The following is an 18,228-nucleotide window of genomic DNA, read 5'->3' as shown; positions in this document are numbered from 1 at the left end:
GGGGGATCGAACCGACAACCTTCAGGTTGGGAGACGACCACTCTACCATCTGAGCCATCAAAATACTGCCAGAAGTGGCAACGCTATGTTAAATATTTTACTTTGCAGTGGTGCAGAAGCTCACGCAATGTTTCTAATATTTGAAGAGGCTAAATAAGTACCACATTACTTAATAAATGTTACATTAATACCTCTCTGCCTTCCCATGTCATTCAAAACAGCATTATTATCCATCTTATGATTGTGCAGGTGTGTTCAGTGAGGTGAGATACTGTATATTGGTTGTAATTATCAGTACACAGCCTCATAATACTGTAAAATTTATTTTCATGGCATTAATATAATGTATGTGAGCAGACACGCTATCAAAATAAACCCAAAAAAACAAAACAAAACAGAATATATTTTACAGGAAATGAGCATCAGCAGCATTACTACTACTTTTTGAGATGATGACTGAACAAAAAGAAGTGGAGTCCAAAAACGGGATTGCTGGTACTACTCAAACCTTTGTAGCAGAGAGACTGTACTGACGACTTTACTACACAATCATCGCTAAGTCACAGTTACTTGTGTTGTAGCAGCAGTCCAATTTTTGCACTAGATTGTAGCAGGCTGAAACTGGGTCAGATTACTACTTGAAATCAATTCCTTCTGTGGCATCATGAACCGGATTCCTGCGTCTAAAAAGCGCCGATTCAGACTATGTTGCACCTCCCAGGCAGAAGAAGCATACCAGCACTGGATTCCAATTCATAATCCACTTTAAAGCACAGTTGCCATATGTTACAGGTTCTGACAGCACTGCAGCTTGCTCCCCCGCTGGCCGTCCGTGGTTGGGGGCACGCTGATGTCAACCACATTGTTTCCTGGGGACTCGTCGTGGGCAGATCGCTCCGCAATCTGTTTCTGCGATACGATACGGTAGATTTCTAGGTTTTTGGACACACACAAGAAACAATGTTGGTTTCTTCATGATGCTCACAGCAGCTTACAGTGTCCACTGAAAAGTGATGCAAGACATAAGTTTCCATTAGTATTTAAAAAAAAAATGAACAAGCTCGCCTGTAAGGATATTCTTGAAGGCTTCTTCAACGTTTGTTGAGTCCAAGGCTGACGTTTCTATGAACGACAAGTTGTTTTTTTCTGGGGCGTAAAGAGAAAGCACATTTTAAAGCAAAGTTTTTTGGAATACAACAACTTACTGTTTCAACAGTAATGCAGTTGCATTGTTGATCATTTATAGTTGTTGTGCTACAATGTTATACTGCATTGCGTTGTGGTGGTCTGGAATGTAAAAAGTAAGCAGCACAATAACAATAGCAAATAATAGATACGAAATGTACTGCTGCTTGTCAAGCATTTCCAAATACTAACCCCATTTCTTCCTTTTACCAAGCAGTCAAGTTCTTAAAATTTTTTTATTTTCCATAAACAAGCTCATCGACTTCCTGCTTTGATGCCGTATTGGAAATAAATGTAGCTTGGACAGTGGTTTAAATACACTATCTGTTGCAATTATTTGGACAATAGTTCAGGGAGTTGCAGCATAACCAAAAAACAATAACAAGCCACAAAGGACACATTGGATTATATTACTTTTGCTTAAGAGAAATGGAACCATACAGGCAGGAATTGCATACATCACTTCATTGTATATTATTGTACTTGTAAGGTACATGATACCTTAAAAGACTGCGTTGCCGTTCTATTTCTCAGAGTGTACAATGACCTTTGTAGTCCAAATAGACGTCTTTTCCTTATTTAGCTGTCAAACCTGCAGCTCCATTTCTTGTCTGCACAGCTAAAATTGATACTCGCTGACTTGGGCAACGCCAAGCAGCTTGAATGTGCTGTCCAGCGAAGTGCTGATCACACAAACACTACAGATGTGCGCTTGTTTTACAGCTGGAGTCTTCCTGAGTTCTTTTCCTCAAAGAAGGAAATGCTTTACCTGCAAAGGCGCGGGCCTCGTCTGTGGGCACGGCCCTGAGGTGGCGCAAGTCACTTTTGTTGCCGACCAGCATGATGACAATGTTGTTGTCAGCGTGGTCCCTCAGCTCCTTCAGCCAGCGTTCCACATTCTCATAGGTCAGGTGCTTGGCTATGTCGTACACTAGGAGGGCCCCCACTGCTCCTCTGTAGTAACTGAAATAACATTCGGTATTTATGACAGCAGTTTTGCACCTTGATTAGCACGTCACAGCTGTTAATAGCATATAAGGTAAATCACTGAAAAACCATACTCAAGGTGATACAGTACATACTTTGAATAAAAGCATGCAGTTAGCATGTCTGCCTCACAGTCAAGAGATCCGGGTTGCAATCTTTGTGTGGGGTTTGCATGTTCTTCCGTTGCTTGTGTGCATTTTCTCAGATACTGTAACTCTCTCCTCCCACAGTCCTAAAACATGCAACTCCAGGCTCGAATTCGTCCGTAGGTGTGAATGTGAGCGTGTGCTGTGATTGACTGGTGGCCAGTCCAGGACGTACCCTGCCTCTCGGCCAAATTCAGCTGGAATAGACTCCAGCGTGACCCTGAACAGCATAAGTCAATGGTTCTCAGTACCACAAAAATATTTTGCTTTGCAAGTACCGACAGTGTTTCTACCGTCGCTTAGCATCACATACTGCATTAGCTTAAAATATATGGCTTTTTCCTCCCACATTCCAAAAACATGCATGTTTTGCAACTTGTGACCCTAAATTGTCCATAGGTATGAATGGGAGTGTGAATGGTTGTCTATATGTGCCCTGCGATTGGCTGGCGACCACTCCATGGTGTACCCTGCCTCTTGCCCAAAGTCAGCTGGGATAGGCTCCAGCATACCCCCGCGACCGTGATGAGGATAAGCGGCATAGTAAATTCAAAATTCAAGATTCAAGAGTTTTATTGTCATATGCATAGTAAAACAGGCAGTTATACTATGCAATGAAATTCTTATTCTGTTCAATGGATGGATGGATGGATACATGGCTTGTGCTTGCAGGTAATTGAGGTGAGTTAAACATTTATATTTCAGCAAAGGAAAATTCAAATTAAAATAAAATTTCTGCGAATATTTGGTTTGATTCATTTGTATTTGTACAATTATTATTACACTAGTCCCTTGTTTATCACAGTGAATTAGTTCCAAATGCGACCATGATAAGTGACTTTCCATCAAGTAGAACATTAATAGAGCCCTTTAGATATGAACTAACACCCCTGTAGTCACCTTTACACTCGTATTACCCAATATAGTAAATAAGCCATTTAACACATAAATAAGACTCATGCTCGTGTATGTTGATATAAATGTGTTCCCTAGGGGAGCAATGTGAGTGGTGGACAGGAAGTGACATCACGTTGTTTCAGCTTGCCGTGGATTACGGCTGCAAGAGTAGCCCGTGTTTTTATTAGGGTTTATTGTGCCTGCTGTGAGATAATTCAAACCAGCAATCAGAGCTTGTTGTCCCAGCAATCAAGTCTGCTGATTGTGTATCTCACCGAACATTACAGTAACATTACTGACACCTACTGACTAGTGTAGAATATTTCGTCACCATCTTTGAATGTGTCTTTTGAATGCCCTACACCGGGCGTTGTCAAACTCAAGGCCCGTGGGACAGATGTGGCACGCCACATCATTTTACAGTATGTGGTCTGCAAAAGCCTGGGAATAATCTGTGTCAATATTGCGCTTCACTATTTTCCTTCTAAATGTATTTGTTCCTTAACTTTGGCAGAAAAATTGTACAGCATGCAGTCTGTTCTAGCTATCTGATCATGCAACAAGCTTTTTTATCAAAAATAAATACTTCAATGTCTGCATGTCACCTTGACATTCTCACTTCATGCCTCATTTCAAAGTTATCCATCAATTCGTTAGTAAAAATATAATAATCAAATGCAAGGACAACTGTGTAATATCAGAAGTTTACATTCATATTTCTATTAACATATATTGACAGTTACAAGTGGCCCTCCGAAGACAGCCGTAACTGTCATGTGGCCCTCAATGAAAACGAGTTTGACACGCCTGCCCTACACGGTATTTGTATTTTAGTTCATTTAGCCCTTTCTATGTTGGAAAATGCTTAATTTAGTCAAAAAATATGTAACATTTCCTTAAATATGCATATGTTTTGACTAATAATAGGCCTTATTCAACTATGAAACAGCATATTTTTATTAATTAATATATTTTTAAAAAACTGTGAAAGACTGAAGCCGTGAAATTCGAACTGTGATGTGGCGAGGGTCGGCCGTATATGTTTCCATTACAATTTTCTTTCTTGATTTTTTTCAATTGAATTTTATTCAATTTATTTATATAGCGCCAAATCACAGTAACATTGATCTCATGGCACTTTACACATGAAGGTCACACTCATAAATGAAAACAGAGAACCAACTGAAACCCCAACAATCTAGCTAGTACTAATCGATGAAGCCAACGTACCACCGGCGGTGCTCGTATCGCAATTTGAGAGTCAATAGGATAAGTGGTATCTACATTTTTTTCTACAAGTTTCTTATGTCTAATGCAATTTTCAGTGAGTAGTAGTAGACTGATTTTGCAGTAGAATTAGCATTCTGTCAAATTACAAATGCACAGTTCCCTTATTAAAATACTAGACAATTATTACATTACCAGCTTGTTTTGCTTTTGTGACATTTGTCCAAAGTGTATTATCATTACTTACCGTATTATTATCATTTTTGCAGTGTCTTAATTATGCTTTGAGCATCATCCATCCATTTTTTAATACAGCTCGTCCCCACTAGGGTGCTTTGAGCATCATGACTGACAGAAATGTATCAAAATGTGCACAAATAATGTGCACCAAAACCTAACTTTAAAGCTACCTAGATTGACTCTTGCCCCCCTCCCTGAGTTGTTTTTGTCAATCAGGCTATCTCCTCTGCACAGAGATGAACTCACGCTGACGTGATGGCTCTGTAGCGTTCCTGTCCCGCTGTGTCCCAGATCTGTGCCTTTATCGTCTTGCCATCCACCTGAATGCTGCGTGTTGCAAACTCCACGCCGATGGTGCTTTTGCTCTCCAGGTTAAACTCATTCCGTGTGAATCGAGAGAGCAGGTTGCTCTTGCCAACACCCGAGTCCCCAATTAACACAACTGTAGAGAAAGGCAATGGGAATATATTAGCATGTATGCACAAATGTGATAGATAGGAAAATCTTGATTCATACTAATATGCAATTGCTAAAAATTATTTTTAATTAATGAGCTGCATCACAAAAGCTGACATTTTCTTCAGGGAATCACACTGCACTATCGATAGCATGATGACCGACACTTCTTCCTCACTCTCTCCGTCCCTCAGTGAGCCTCACTGGCCAGGGTGAGTTGGCTCCACAGCCCTGGTTGCACACGCCGACGTCTATCATTGCATGAATAACTGATGTTTCTTTATTGCGCACATGAATTGACTGGATGGAATATTTTCAGTCTTTCTATTCATTTCTATCAAAAAAGACCCCCGTCGACCGCCCTTAAAGACACTGACAATGAGGAGTCTAATAATACTGTTAATAATAATGATGTTAATAATAATAATAAACACACATGGCCTTGGGCATGGTGTATGTGCGTTCATATTAATATTCCAACATTGCACTAAGTGAACAATTGGTGTTTGTTTTGATGGCTGCCACACCGCATCTCTAGTGTCTAAAGGTCTGTTGTTGTCTTGAAAGAGTCCAGTGAGCAGCAGGTCAGAGAGCTGAGTCAGTACAGGCCTGGGGTGGTGGGGGGTGGGGGTGGGGGGCTCCTGTGTACAACGCAGCAGCAGCAGAGGTGGAGCCTTATTGTTTTTGCTCCCTCCACAGAGGAAATAGAGGAAAACTTTGACACCATTCTGGTCTGGGCTGCAGGAAGTTGATAACAGGCTCCATCCAAAACTGAATCGACAGTTTCAGGCCGCCTTGCCCTTCCTGTTTCTGCGGCGCTCAGGACGACGGCTCGGGCAGAGAGGGAGAGAGGGAGTCCTTGCCTCCGGCAGATGCACTATTCATCCCACAGAGGATACTTTGTTATATCTAAATGGCCTTTTGGCTCCTGCACCCCCCAGGATGTTAATATGCCACAGGAGCTGATATCACCATCAAAGAGGCATTCTGGATCCAGCTGAGTTCAGAAGATAAACAGCAGATCCATCAGCACATATCATGCATTAAATCAGGAGGCTCCTTGTAACATCTGGCTGAGGAACATCCTCATCTGATCAAGAGGCACTTTGGTCAGATCAGGATGTTGATGGGGCCTTTACTAGCTTCATGATGATGGCTCTTTTATGGGGATAGCACCAAAGTTCCACAGGCCTACACACAGATATAGGGTGTTGCATCCTACCTAGAAGCATAGCTGCAGGCACTGAAACGTTGCAATGACTGCGTTATTAAGATCGCCATCCTGCCGCTTCTATATCAACATATGTTTGGACAATCATAACCTGGTAAGCATCAGGGCACAACAACGACTATAATAAGCGTTTCCAAAGCGATGACAGTGTGAGCCGGTGTGAAGGAAGAATGCGGTCATCATCTCCCCCCCCCATTTTACCTTTGAACAAGAAATCGTATTCATCGTCTCGGTTCCCCATTCTACACGAGGCCGCTCCGACGCTTGTTCCCGCAGAATGATGTGTGAAGTATGGGTGGGAAAGATGGGGGAAAGAAGCAGAAAAATATGGTAACGGTTGGTGGTGAGACTCTGCGCCAGTGCTGGCTGTCAGGGCGAGCTGGCTGCAGAAAGGCAAAGCTCTCAACTCTGCAGAGGGAGGAGTCCCTGCACTTTGAATATCTTCCTCTAGGGGGCGCTGCTACCATGGACGTTCCAACGGTGGTTCAGACCGCAGACATACTGACTGAAAAGAACAGTGGGGTTATAAATATTTTACCCACACATTGTTTCGTGTATAATTGCATACAGGCATACTCATTTCTGCGTACAGAAAATAACAAATACAATGCAAATTATGTATGTAAAGTATTACTGGTGGAAACATTCAACATGCAACTTGCAAATTCAATGATGACACTTTACCATAATTTAGGTGTCATGTCACATCTTGACTTCTCGCTGATCCTTACTTAAATGTTGCACAATTTTTCACAGTCTGAAATACAAAATCAATAAGGATAATACAATGTTTTGGCCGAGTTTAAACTTGTTTTGGTTTGTTTGGCTCATTTGCATTGTAGAATATGTGTATGTGTGGAGTTATAGAATTATGTTTTTGCATTAGTGTATAATTGTGTTTTTAAGTATCTTTTTGGTATTTTTTTTAGAAACAAAGATGGACGTTAACTCTTCTGTGTCATGTTTCAGTCTACTTGTTGCATTGTATCCTCAAGTATTACTTATTTGTGAAATCGAAATAAAAGATGATATGAATACAAATAGCATATTTCCTTTATTATGTTGGAATTAGATTGAGTGCTCGGGTGTTGATTTGAGTGATTTTATTTTGATGAACTTTTTGAGAGGAATTTCCCTTTAAAAGCCATATGACACCTTGGCTCCGCCCCGCAACTGCGATTTCTTCTCCTATTGGCTGAGTGGAAAGTCAGCTGCTGTTGCAAGGTTGCACGTGCAGTTCGACTTCAAATCAAGATGGCAGCCTCCTTGTGTCGATGTTACCAGGTAGGCTCATCATGTATGTCCTTCACTCTAGCTGTTTAAACCAAGCGAATGACTCAATAAGCGTACACAGTTTTGAGTTTGTCTTTCTCTGTGTAGCGTGGGGGCGGAGAGCCTCGCGCTTGTCATTAATGTGGCAAGAGATGCGCGTATGAATGGGCCTTGTTGCGTCATTTTAGCGAGATTTTTCAAATTAAATTAAGCGCATTACTAGCTATAGGGTATGTTTTCGTTTATAACGTTTTTTTTTTTTACTGGCAATGGTTGATAGTTGCATGAGTAAATATTGCAAAATCAGGTGGTTTGAGGCACTACCCAGAGCACAGGTGTCAAACTCAAGGCCAGGGGGCCGGATGTGGCCCGCGAAAGCTTGTGAATAATGTGAATAATATGTCATCATGCACTTCACCTTTTTCCTTCTGAATGTATTTATTCTTTCGTTTTGACAGTAAAAAATTCCGGCGTGCAGTTCTTCTAAACTTTAATGTTATCTGATCCCGCACCAAGATATTCCAGGCATTTTTTGTTATAAAAAATAAACACTTGAATGTCTGCTTGTCATCTGACATTCTCACTGCACTTCTCATTTCAAAGCAAATTTTCCATCAACTTGTTAGAAAAAATATATTCAAATGCATGGGCGATTGTGTAATAATATCATGAGGTTATATTCATATATATTGACAGTTACAAGTGGCCCTCTGAGGGCAGCCATAACTGGAGCAGTGGCCCTCAGTGAAGACACCCCTGACCTGTTTTGACCATGTTTCCTATGTAGCTATTTGTAAATTTTATGCAACTGCTCACACCATTACAATTTAAATTTGTAATTTATGTCAGCTCTCAGGCTAGTTAAGTGTATGTTCTACACATGTGTCAAACTCGTGCCATGGAGGGCCGAGACGCTGCAGGTTTTCTTTCCAACCACTTTCTTGAGCAGTTGATTTAAGTGATGAGCGCCTTCCCTCAAATTGAAGGTGTTGATCATTAAAATCACCTGCTTTAGTGACCGGCTGGAAAGAAAACCTGCAATGTCTCGGCCCTCCATGGCACAAATTTGACACCCCTATTCTACATCTTCATCAGTGTTGAGGTATTTGTAACTGAGAGTTGAGGATGTTCTCTTCATTGCAGCTGGTTGGTAAACATTTAATGGCTCCCTGCTCCCGGCCACTGGTGTCCTCCTGTTTTAGAGGAGATGCTGAAAGGTTACAAAGGAGTGCAGCAGCACTGCAGGTAAAGCATGAATAATGTTTGTAGCATTTCTTTGTGCATCGGGTGTTGCTTGTGGTGTGTCTTTTCAAGAGAAAGAGGAGGAATGTGGTCCAGTGAAGTTCTTATGTGTCGGTTTTAACCTTGGTTTCATTTGTTTCCATTTTTAACACTCCGTCTTGTTTCATCAGGTGCGATATGCCTCGGGCAGTAAAGGTTTCCTGGGAGAGTTTGTGGACAGCATTCGTCAGGAGCTCAGTGAGAATCGGGAGATGAAGGAGAACATCAAAAAGTTCAGAGAAGAGGCCAAGAGGCTGGAGGAGTCAAATGCACTCCAACAGGCACGCAGGAAATATGTAAGACATCGCCACACTCGATAATAACCTAATAAAGTCTTAGTTATGTATATTCAATATGAATTTGGATTACTGTATAGTTTGTTTTTATTTCTTTAGAAATCTATAGAGTCGGAGACGGTGAGGACCTCTGAAGTATTTAAAAAGACACTGGACTCTTCGTTGGAAACAATGAAGGAGGTAAATAATAGAACTAAACCAAAATACAGTAGAAACTGTTAAAGTCGACCCTGTTTGTCATCAACCAGTCTAAGTCAACCAACTCATCAAGTCCCAGTCGACCGCGTTCTTATTACTTAAAAGTGCCCACTTACGATAAGCTGATGTTGACATACATTGTCAACCGTTTTAGTTGACAGAAAATTTGAGACACAGTGGGTCATTTCTAGGGGTGTCACAAGATCTCGAGAGATTAAAACGTGACAAGATTTCTTGTTCAGAAAAAAAACTGCCTGGCCTGGGATGATAATAAATTACTCTAAGTAATAAATCAAACAATATATGAAAATGAACTTGATACATTGCCATGTGCATGCATGTCTGTTTTCTTCATCTCCCGCCTCCAAACAGTCAGGAAGAGGTTTCACTCTGTGCATTGGTTTCAGCACCTCAGCGCGTTTGTTCCATAGAACGGCGTGAACTGAGTGAGCTCTTTTGTCAGTCATACAGTCTTTTTGTCTCGATGGGTGGAGGCAGGGCTGGTAGCATACACACAGTGCAAAAGAGTGTAACTTAGTAGATATTAAATTAGTAGATCGCAATATAATGTCATATTTTTTCATTGTACTCGGCAAGGGTACCAAATGACGTGGAGTAATTCACATGCATTGACATTCACATGCACCTTTTTGTGTATAAGCTGTTTTATCTTCTGCAATGTAAACAAAAATGTAATGTAGATGTTAACATGATTTAAATGAGTATTTTTTGTGATATCTTTGCCTCGTGCGTGCGTCACCTGCCTTTTGAACACAGGGTATTAAAAAAGTGAGCCGCACAGACTTTGGGAAGAAGATAAAGGAAGGTGTGGAGGAAGCAGCCCGCACTGCCATGCACTCTGCTGAAACAGTCTCCAAGGGAGGAGAACGACTGGGAAAGACCAATGCCTTTAAGGCCATCTCACAGGTGAGAGGAGGAAAAAAAGCTAAAACTTTCTTTCTTTATACTGCTGCTATTTCCATCCATCTTGTTGTTATTGTTAGTAGCCAGCTGACTGTGAAAGGAGTGAGAAACTGGGTCATGATTTATTCTTTTTGTTCCGTAATTAGGACATTAACAATTTATTGGCCAGTCTCTTGCACTCAAATTGCATTCTGTTGCAAGTTTAATTTTGAAGATGAATGAGTGATGCTTTTGCAAGTTTATGTGTAAAAAGCTGCATGTCATCAATGCAGGGTGTTGAAAACATGAAGAAGGAGATTCATGTGGGGGATGCCGGGCCTTACAGAGCTCCTTCTCAACTGAGGAAAAGGAGTGATTTTTCATCAAAGGCAGCTGCTGGTGACACTAGAGTGTTTGAGGCGAATGAGTAAGTTGCTACAGCTGTGACAACAAAATGAGCACTCTGTTTTTAATCAGGGACTGTTGTACAGTTGTCCCTTGTTTATCGCAGTTAATTGGTTCCAGACCCGGCCACGATAAGTGAATTTCTGCAAAGTGGGATTCGTTATTAATAAACGGAATATTTTCGTAGTTAGAGCATAGAAAACCTGTTTATGACTTTATAAATAGGTTTCACTTTACTTCCACACAGAATGTGAGGAAAAGTTTTTTCCATTATGTCATGTTGGGTTTTCTCCGGGTACTCCGGTTTCCTCCCACATTCCAAAAACATGCATGTTAGGTTCATTAGCAAATCTAAATTGTCCATAGGTATGAATGTGAGCGTGAATGATTGTTTGTCTTTATGTGCCCTGCGATTGGCTGGCGACCAGTCCAGGATGTGCCCCGCCTCTCGCCTGAGGTCAGCTGGGATAGGCTCCAGCATACCCCCCGCGTCCCTAATGAGGGAAAGTGGATGGATGGATGTCATATCAGACATACCATGTCATGTCTCATCAATGTAACATTACTAGTCTAGTGACCAGAACACTACATATAACTTGTCTTTCTATATTTTTTGACTAATAATGGTCAACCATGAAACAGTAATAATTCATTAATTTTTGAAAAAACGCGATGTACAGTTGTCCCTCATTTATAGCAGTTAATTGGTTCCAGACCCAACCGCAATAAATGAGTTTCCACAATATGGAATTCACTGTTAATAAAATGGAATATGTTTGTAGTTAAAGCATAGCATTCACTCAATCATGTCGAGAACAGGCCATGGCTGACTTCATGCAGTGTAAAGGTAATGTAATGTATAGTAACGAGATGCTCCGGTCAGGGTTTAATGCTGCAGATTCCGATACCAATAATCCAAGACTGATCGGCCGATACCGATCACATGGATTAATTATCCATTTTTCAATTTATTTGTAATGAGAGCTATTGGCCTGGGGTGCCGTATAAAGTGGAAAAGTCAGGAAAATTCCAAGGTCCCTTGACTGCCAGGGGGCTCTACAATTGTCATGACTTTTCCCCTTGTGTCTTTAAAGAAGACTTTGGATGTGAGAGTACATTGGTGGAACTTCCAGGTACGTGAGAAAGCACTCTGCAAACCCGGTGTCTTCCACTGCTGAGAGAGGCTGATCATTTCGCCTGATGAATGAAATTATTTTTCGGGTTATTTGCTTAGCCTTCTGACTGCCACACACATACATGCGAGTGTTAGCCACATAGCTGCGTTAGTTGCCGTTTGATCACACCGTGAGCCTCAAACTCGCCATACACTGTCAATTATCCATCCATTTTCTATACCGCTTCATCCTCATTAGGGTCGCGGGGGCACGCTGGAGCTTATCCCAGCTGACTTTGGGCGACAGGCAGGGTACACCCTGGACTGGTCGCCAGCCAATCACAGTGCACATATAGACAAACAACCATTCACACTCACATTCATACCTATGGACAATTTAGAGTCACCAATTAACCTAACATGCATGTTTTTGGAATGTGGGAGGAAGCCGGAGTACCCGGAGAAAACCCAAGCGTACACGGGGAGAACATGCAAACGCCACACAGAAATGCCCAGGGGAGAATCGAACCCAGGTCTTCCCGATCTCCAGGCTGTTGCTGTCAATTATATGTTCTTCAAATGCTGTATTAAAGTTTTTGAATGTGCTACCCCCGCAAGATAGTTTTTGTGGCATGTGTTGGCAGTTAAGTTACACACGGCAGACATACTGTAGTTGTTTTTGTTTTGAAGGAAAGTGGGAGGGCGACATTGTCTAAGACATTAGTTATGGCACAATACTACACTGTACAAAAGGATCGCTGACCAGATCATATACATAACAAATTAAATCAAATGCATATCACTTGTATTATAATATGTTTTGACTAATAATTGACTGTAGTCTACCACGAAACGGCGTTAATTAATTTATGAAAATATGCGATACAGCGAGCGAGCTATAATTGAACCGCGATATTGCCAGGGATGAGTGTATAGTTCTTCATGCGTCGGCGTAATAGCCCTTGTCATGTTGTGCTGTGATGCAGGGAAGCTATGGATGTTGTTCTCCACAAGGACTCAAAGTGGTACCAGCAATGGAGGGACTTCAAAGACAATAACATGGTTTTTAACAGTAAGTAGTTCCTGAGATGTACAGTATCAGTATGTTTAGAGACCGATCGATTGCAGTAGTTCTACAGTATGTACATCCCATAATTGTGCACATGTATGTCATTTTCTCTTCAAAGCAGCAGGTGGCAGCAGCCTTACGTGGATTTCACAACAGTTACACAATTCTGTCTGTTTCAAAACTGTCCTGTTGTCACAGCTCCAACCAAGTGTGACCCGGTCAAGTTCTCAGTCTTCTTTCTGTCTGCTGCAGGGTTCTTTGAGATGAAGATGAAATACGATGAGAGTGACAATGCCTTCATCAGAGCATCCAGAGCTGTGACTGACCGAGTCACTGACCTCCTTGGTAATAAGATTGTCAGTTTTTTTCTGGATTTTCTTTCTGAAGCATTGATTTAGTTTAATCAACAAATAAGGTCTGTTCAGACACACGCACCTAGATACGATATCCATACGATACGATACGATAGCCGCAACTTTAGGTATACCTGCTTGATGCGACCTGACCTGTTTGACACTATTAAAGAAGTATCGATTTAAATATATATTTTGCTATTCTTTTTGTAGTTTGCAATGGTGTAGAATTGCATTGCAGTACGCTGAGAGCTGCTACTAATGATTTGGTTAGATTATTAGCTATGATAAGATGGTCAAAGCGATGCCCCTGTGATACTAAACACTTTTATTTTTGTATATCAAGTTGTTTTTTTGTTGTTTTTTTTAATACAGATCTTGTGTTTTAACCAAATGTTTTTGGTGATGGTGATGGTTTCCCTAGGTGGCCTTTTCTCCAAGACGGAGATGTCAGAGGTGCTTACCGAGATCCTCAAGGCAGACCCCAAATTTGACAAAGACTCTTTTCTCAAACAGTGTGAGAAAGACATCATTCCAAACATATTGGAGGTGAAGTACTGTACTCATTTATTCCACAAACTGTAGCTCTTAGAATAGCAGCTCATAAGTTACTCATGATGTGCCAGATGCTATCGGCAGATAATATACTGTATGTTGATGAAGTGATGTGATCGATACAATCAAATGATTACAAATAATTGTAATCCATAATAATTTAAGGCTCTCTGTAGTTAGTGTAGCTTTATGCAGTAATGACCTCATGTTAGTCTACAGTGCCTAAGTTTAGTGCCTAAGCTTGTTTAGAAAAATCCTTAAACACTGACTATCAACACAGTGTTGCTGTTCTTTCTGCAGGCAATGATTCGTGGAGAGTTGCATGTCTTAAAGGACTGGTGCTATGAAGCGGTGAGTCATACACAGGCAACATTTGATTACAGCTTATGCAGTTCATACACCATTGAACAAGTCTATGTTAATCTGGCCGAAGTACATGCTTCACAATACTTCCTAGTAATTTATTTGTCTGACTATTTTGGTTTCTGTCCTGTCCGTCCTCAGACATACAGTCAACTTGCCCATCCCATCCAGCAGGCGAAAGGTCTGGGGTTGCTATTCCAGTCCAAAGTCCTTGATATTGATAACATTGATGTAAGTGTTCACATGCAAACACTAGAATGCACACCTGCACACACTACTTTCATGTGAATTATTCTCATTGAATGTGTTCATGGCTTGCCTTGCTCTTGGTTATAGTTGGCTATGGGGAAAATGATGGACCAAGGCCCAGTGCTGATCATCACCTTCCAGGCCCAAGTTGTCATGGTGATTCGTAGCCCCAAAGGGGACATAGTGGAAGGAGATCCGGTCAGTCCTTTTAAATTTGCTCTACCTTGATGGTGGATTTGATCCAATCAGCGATATTACAGTGTCTCTCGTTTATCGCAGTTAATTGGCTCCAGAACTGACAGCGATGCGTGAATTTCCGCAAAGTAGGATTCAACATTAATAAATGGACTATTTTCATTGTTAAAGCTTAAAAAAACCTGTTCATGACCCTATAAATACAGTTTTTACCATTATTAGAGCCCTGTGGACATGAAATAACACCCCTATAGTCACCTTTATAAACTTCTGTTACCCAATATAGTAGTCATAATAGAAAATGAGACATCTTAGTCATTAATAAGTCATAACAGAGACTCCCACGTTAGCATTGACAGCATACTTCCTGTGGTGGCTATTGTTTCATCAATGTAACATTACTGACACTTAATGACAGTGTAGAATATGGGGACGGATTTTGCCCCAAAATGTATGGAAAAAAAAATCAACAGATCCATGGCATGATTGAGGAAAATGAGGCTAGACAGACTATATTTCATGCTCGATAAAATGCTACCATAAAAGTACTGCATCGAGTGTTGTACAAGTGAGACTGCTCATAATGTTGTCCTAGTATTCTACATCTAAACCACCTGACTCCACCATTACCACATACATACATACATACATACATACATACATACATACATACGTACACACATGCTGTGGTGTGATGTTCTTGAAAATCAGTCTAAAACCCTGTTAGCTCTCTGCATACCATCTCTGAAGATGCACTCTTCTCCCTCTTAACAGGAGAAAGTGCTGAGGATGATGTATGTTTGGGCGCTGTGTCGTGACCAGGAGGAGCTGAACCCCAATGCAGCGTGGAGACTCCTGGACATCTCTGCCTCCAGCACTGAGCAGGTTCTCTAAGAGGGAAAAGAAGAGTAGGGGACATAATTGGAGATAAGCGCAGAAGGAACAAGGAAGAGCGTGGGATGCCTACACATACTAATGCTCACACAGACTAATATTTGGTGCATTTATCTCCACTTCCGCCTTTTGCCATTGCCACTCAAAAGACTTGATGTGTACATTTATAAAAATATACAGTGAGCTGTTGGTTTCCAGGTACTAAGTGGACTGAGAACTTAAAATTTCATTCAACTTGTGACAAGAAGAGCTTGTGGATTTCACACTATTGTAGGGTGCTATGCTCGCTGTCAAATACTAGAAACTTAAAGGTTATAGGCATAAGCATGTTAGTTAACTCTCCATATTATAAGGCTTGACTTGTGTTTCCATAGATACTGTCAAACAAATTTATTTGCAAGATTTAAAAATTAGTCCAAAAAACGAGGGCAGTGTACATTATTACATTAGCATTCAAAGAATTTATTTTACCAGGAAATGCAACATGGGTGTGGTCACCATTCCCAGAGATTAACACATTTTGGTATTGTCTCTGGAGCACTTGTAAATTGGACTGCACAGCAGACTCATGTTGAAATACATAAATACATACATGGTTTGGAGGAGCCCAAGTAAAGACAAAAATACACAATTGTAACTTTAGTCAAAACACATGTAGATAAGAGAGATTGTATATGATTTTTTATTATACAGAACAGCGTGAGTGCATTCAATTGCATGAACTACAGTATAACTTGGTCCTATCAGAGTTGTTGCCTAGCAAATTGGGGAGTGAGTGTGTTATGTGTAGTCGTGTCACACACACAAGTGTGCATGCTGTGTGTGTGTGTTTTGAGATGCAGCATGTCTTCTCAAACTGCACCGGCTTTCACTCGCTAGAAACTGTGTAAGACAACATGTATGACATCTCCATAATTTAGTATGAGTGTGTTAATACTGTATATGGGAGCACATTGAAGTACCTGTATGTCACGAAGGCAGCTTCATGAGGGTCATGTTGCACTTCCTGTGTTATGGAGATGTTGATAATGATTTTATATTCATTTACCATTCCTTTTTTTTGTTCTTCTGGTCTTTAGTCCTTGCATTTCAATACACACTGAACATGCTGTCACATTTATTGTTTTTTTGTTTTTGTTTTTTTTTTAAAGAAGACACTGAACCTCCTGCAAAATCCCAAGTGGGTGAATTCATGTGCTTCTGCAGCTTGAACTCTTTATGGTCAAAACAGTGAAGTAATCCGCCTTGATTTTACTCTTTGTGTTCTCGACATGTCGCTGTTCAATGGACAACATGGATTGCCATAGTTTGTTTTGTACTTATTTCCACAACACAGTGAGATGCCATTTTAGTTGTTTTTTGGGATAAAAACTACATTTCGGATGCTCGTACGGTGCTTTTCATTGACCAGCAACAATCTACAACTGGTCATGCACAAGTGCTGCGTTTGTTGCCTAACAAGAATCGATCAAGCACCCCTGTTGGATTTATTTGCCAACCCACTGACATTCAATGGAGAAACACGGACGAACAGGAGGCTGTACACTAAATGATGTAACGGCCTTTCCTCTCACATGGAAGCATTTCAAACAGGGGTCACCAACGTTTTTCCTTGTGAGAGCTACTTTTACAAAATGAAAATGGCCAAGAGCTACTCATTTTTGTACCATTTATTTTTAGAGCTTATTTTAAACCCAAACAAAGCAAACATGCTTGTTTTACCAGAACATTAACAAAATGCTGGTATCCACAACTCGCATTTTGTATTTCAGAATGCATTTCTTTCTACTGTTCTTTCATTATTAACTGAAAACCTGAATAAAAAGCAGGCTTGTGGGCACCTCATGTGGTCTACCTGGTGCCCATGGGCACCACGTTGGTGACCCCTGATTTAAAACATTCGTCTTGAATGTCATTCTACCATTTCACAGTATTTTGTCGGTGTGCATACAGATGAAGTGTACAGACAGTATTTAATCTCAAAGTGGGCCAAAAAGATATGTTTAGTGTTCTGTCTTTCCAGCTGCATTATTTGTTTTGGTGTCCACTGGAGATAATTAAAAGGCCGCATGTGTCCTTTTGTTTTTCTCATTTCAAAGCTGACACACTTTGATGGATGTGTATGGATCTAGCCATTGACTCTGCGTGATAAACCTATGGATTTGGTAGTATAGGGATAATACATCAGGCTTTAAATAACACATGCCAGTACAGTCACACACACAGGGCCAATATATAGAGAAGCTCATCCCGTAGCTGTCTGTTGTGATGAATGGCTATGAACGCCCTTACACTTACTAACCTCTATCACGCCTTACAAAGTACCTGCATGAACAAACGGCCCTTTTCTAGCATCTTAGCCGTATGCTGTAGTGTAAACCGCAAGAGCACCTAAAGTACTTTGCATTGTGAGTGCTCTTTAGTACAAGTCCTGCAGCCCTGAGCAATGAGTACTTTGTATTGTGAACGAATGAATGAGGTTGGACGCTCCAACACGACGGAAAAAGCTGGAGGCAATGCATGTTCTTTGCGGCACAGTATTCTTTGAATATAAAACCACATCCTGTACTACATGCTACTACATAGTGAGCCTCCATCTGGTGGCAACATCACATTATGTAAGCAGATGTTAGAGACTTATCCTGAAGCTGTCTTCATATGCTCATTTTGATTAGTTTGCCTGAAAGAATCTGATGTGTTGTTCCTTTAACA

At 40.9% G+C, this 18,228-nt stretch overlaps 2 protein-coding genes across 2 annotated transcripts; one reads left to right on the top strand and one right to left on the bottom strand.

Annotated features, from left to right (window-relative positions):
• Positions 1-304: 304 nt before the first annotated feature.
• Positions 305-6,790, bottom strand: rab11bb (RAB11B, member RAS oncogene family, b). The gene is made up of 5 exons (XM_054768700.1): positions 6,571-6,790; positions 4,929-5,124; positions 1,955-2,148; positions 1,066-1,146; positions 305-932 (listed from the first exon to the last, which is right to left on the bottom strand). Exons 1-5 carry the CDS (start codon positions 6,608-6,610, stop codon positions 787-789), a joined length of 657 nt encoding a protein of 218 aa, XP_054624675.1. The 5' UTR covers positions 6,611-6,790; the 3' UTR covers positions 305-786.
• Positions 6,791-7,588: 798 nt separating this feature from the next.
• On the top strand, positions 7,589-17,590 carry LOC129177841 (mitochondrial import inner membrane translocase subunit TIM44-like). The gene is made up of 13 exons (XM_054769392.1): positions 7,589-7,653; positions 8,785-8,886; positions 9,054-9,218; positions 9,318-9,398; positions 10,194-10,343; positions 10,613-10,746; positions 12,825-12,910; positions 13,160-13,252; positions 13,685-13,809; positions 14,116-14,166; positions 14,320-14,409; positions 14,515-14,625; positions 15,397-17,590. The coding sequence occupies exons 1-13, from the start codon at positions 7,624-7,626 to the stop codon at positions 15,514-15,516; spliced, it is 1,338 nt and encodes a 445-aa protein (XP_054625367.1). The 5' UTR covers positions 7,589-7,623; the 3' UTR covers positions 15,517-17,590.
• The last annotated feature ends 638 nt before the right edge of the window (positions 17,591-18,228 follow it).

Source organism: Dunckerocampus dactyliophorus, chromosome 2, assembly GCF_027744805.1.
Source record: "Dunckerocampus dactyliophorus isolate RoL2022-P2 chromosome 2, RoL_Ddac_1.1, whole genome shotgun sequence".
NCBI classification, from domain to species: domain Eukaryota; kingdom Metazoa; phylum Chordata; class Actinopteri; order Syngnathiformes; family Syngnathidae; genus Dunckerocampus; species Dunckerocampus dactyliophorus.
This window is presented reverse-complemented; position numbering and strand designations above follow the sequence as displayed.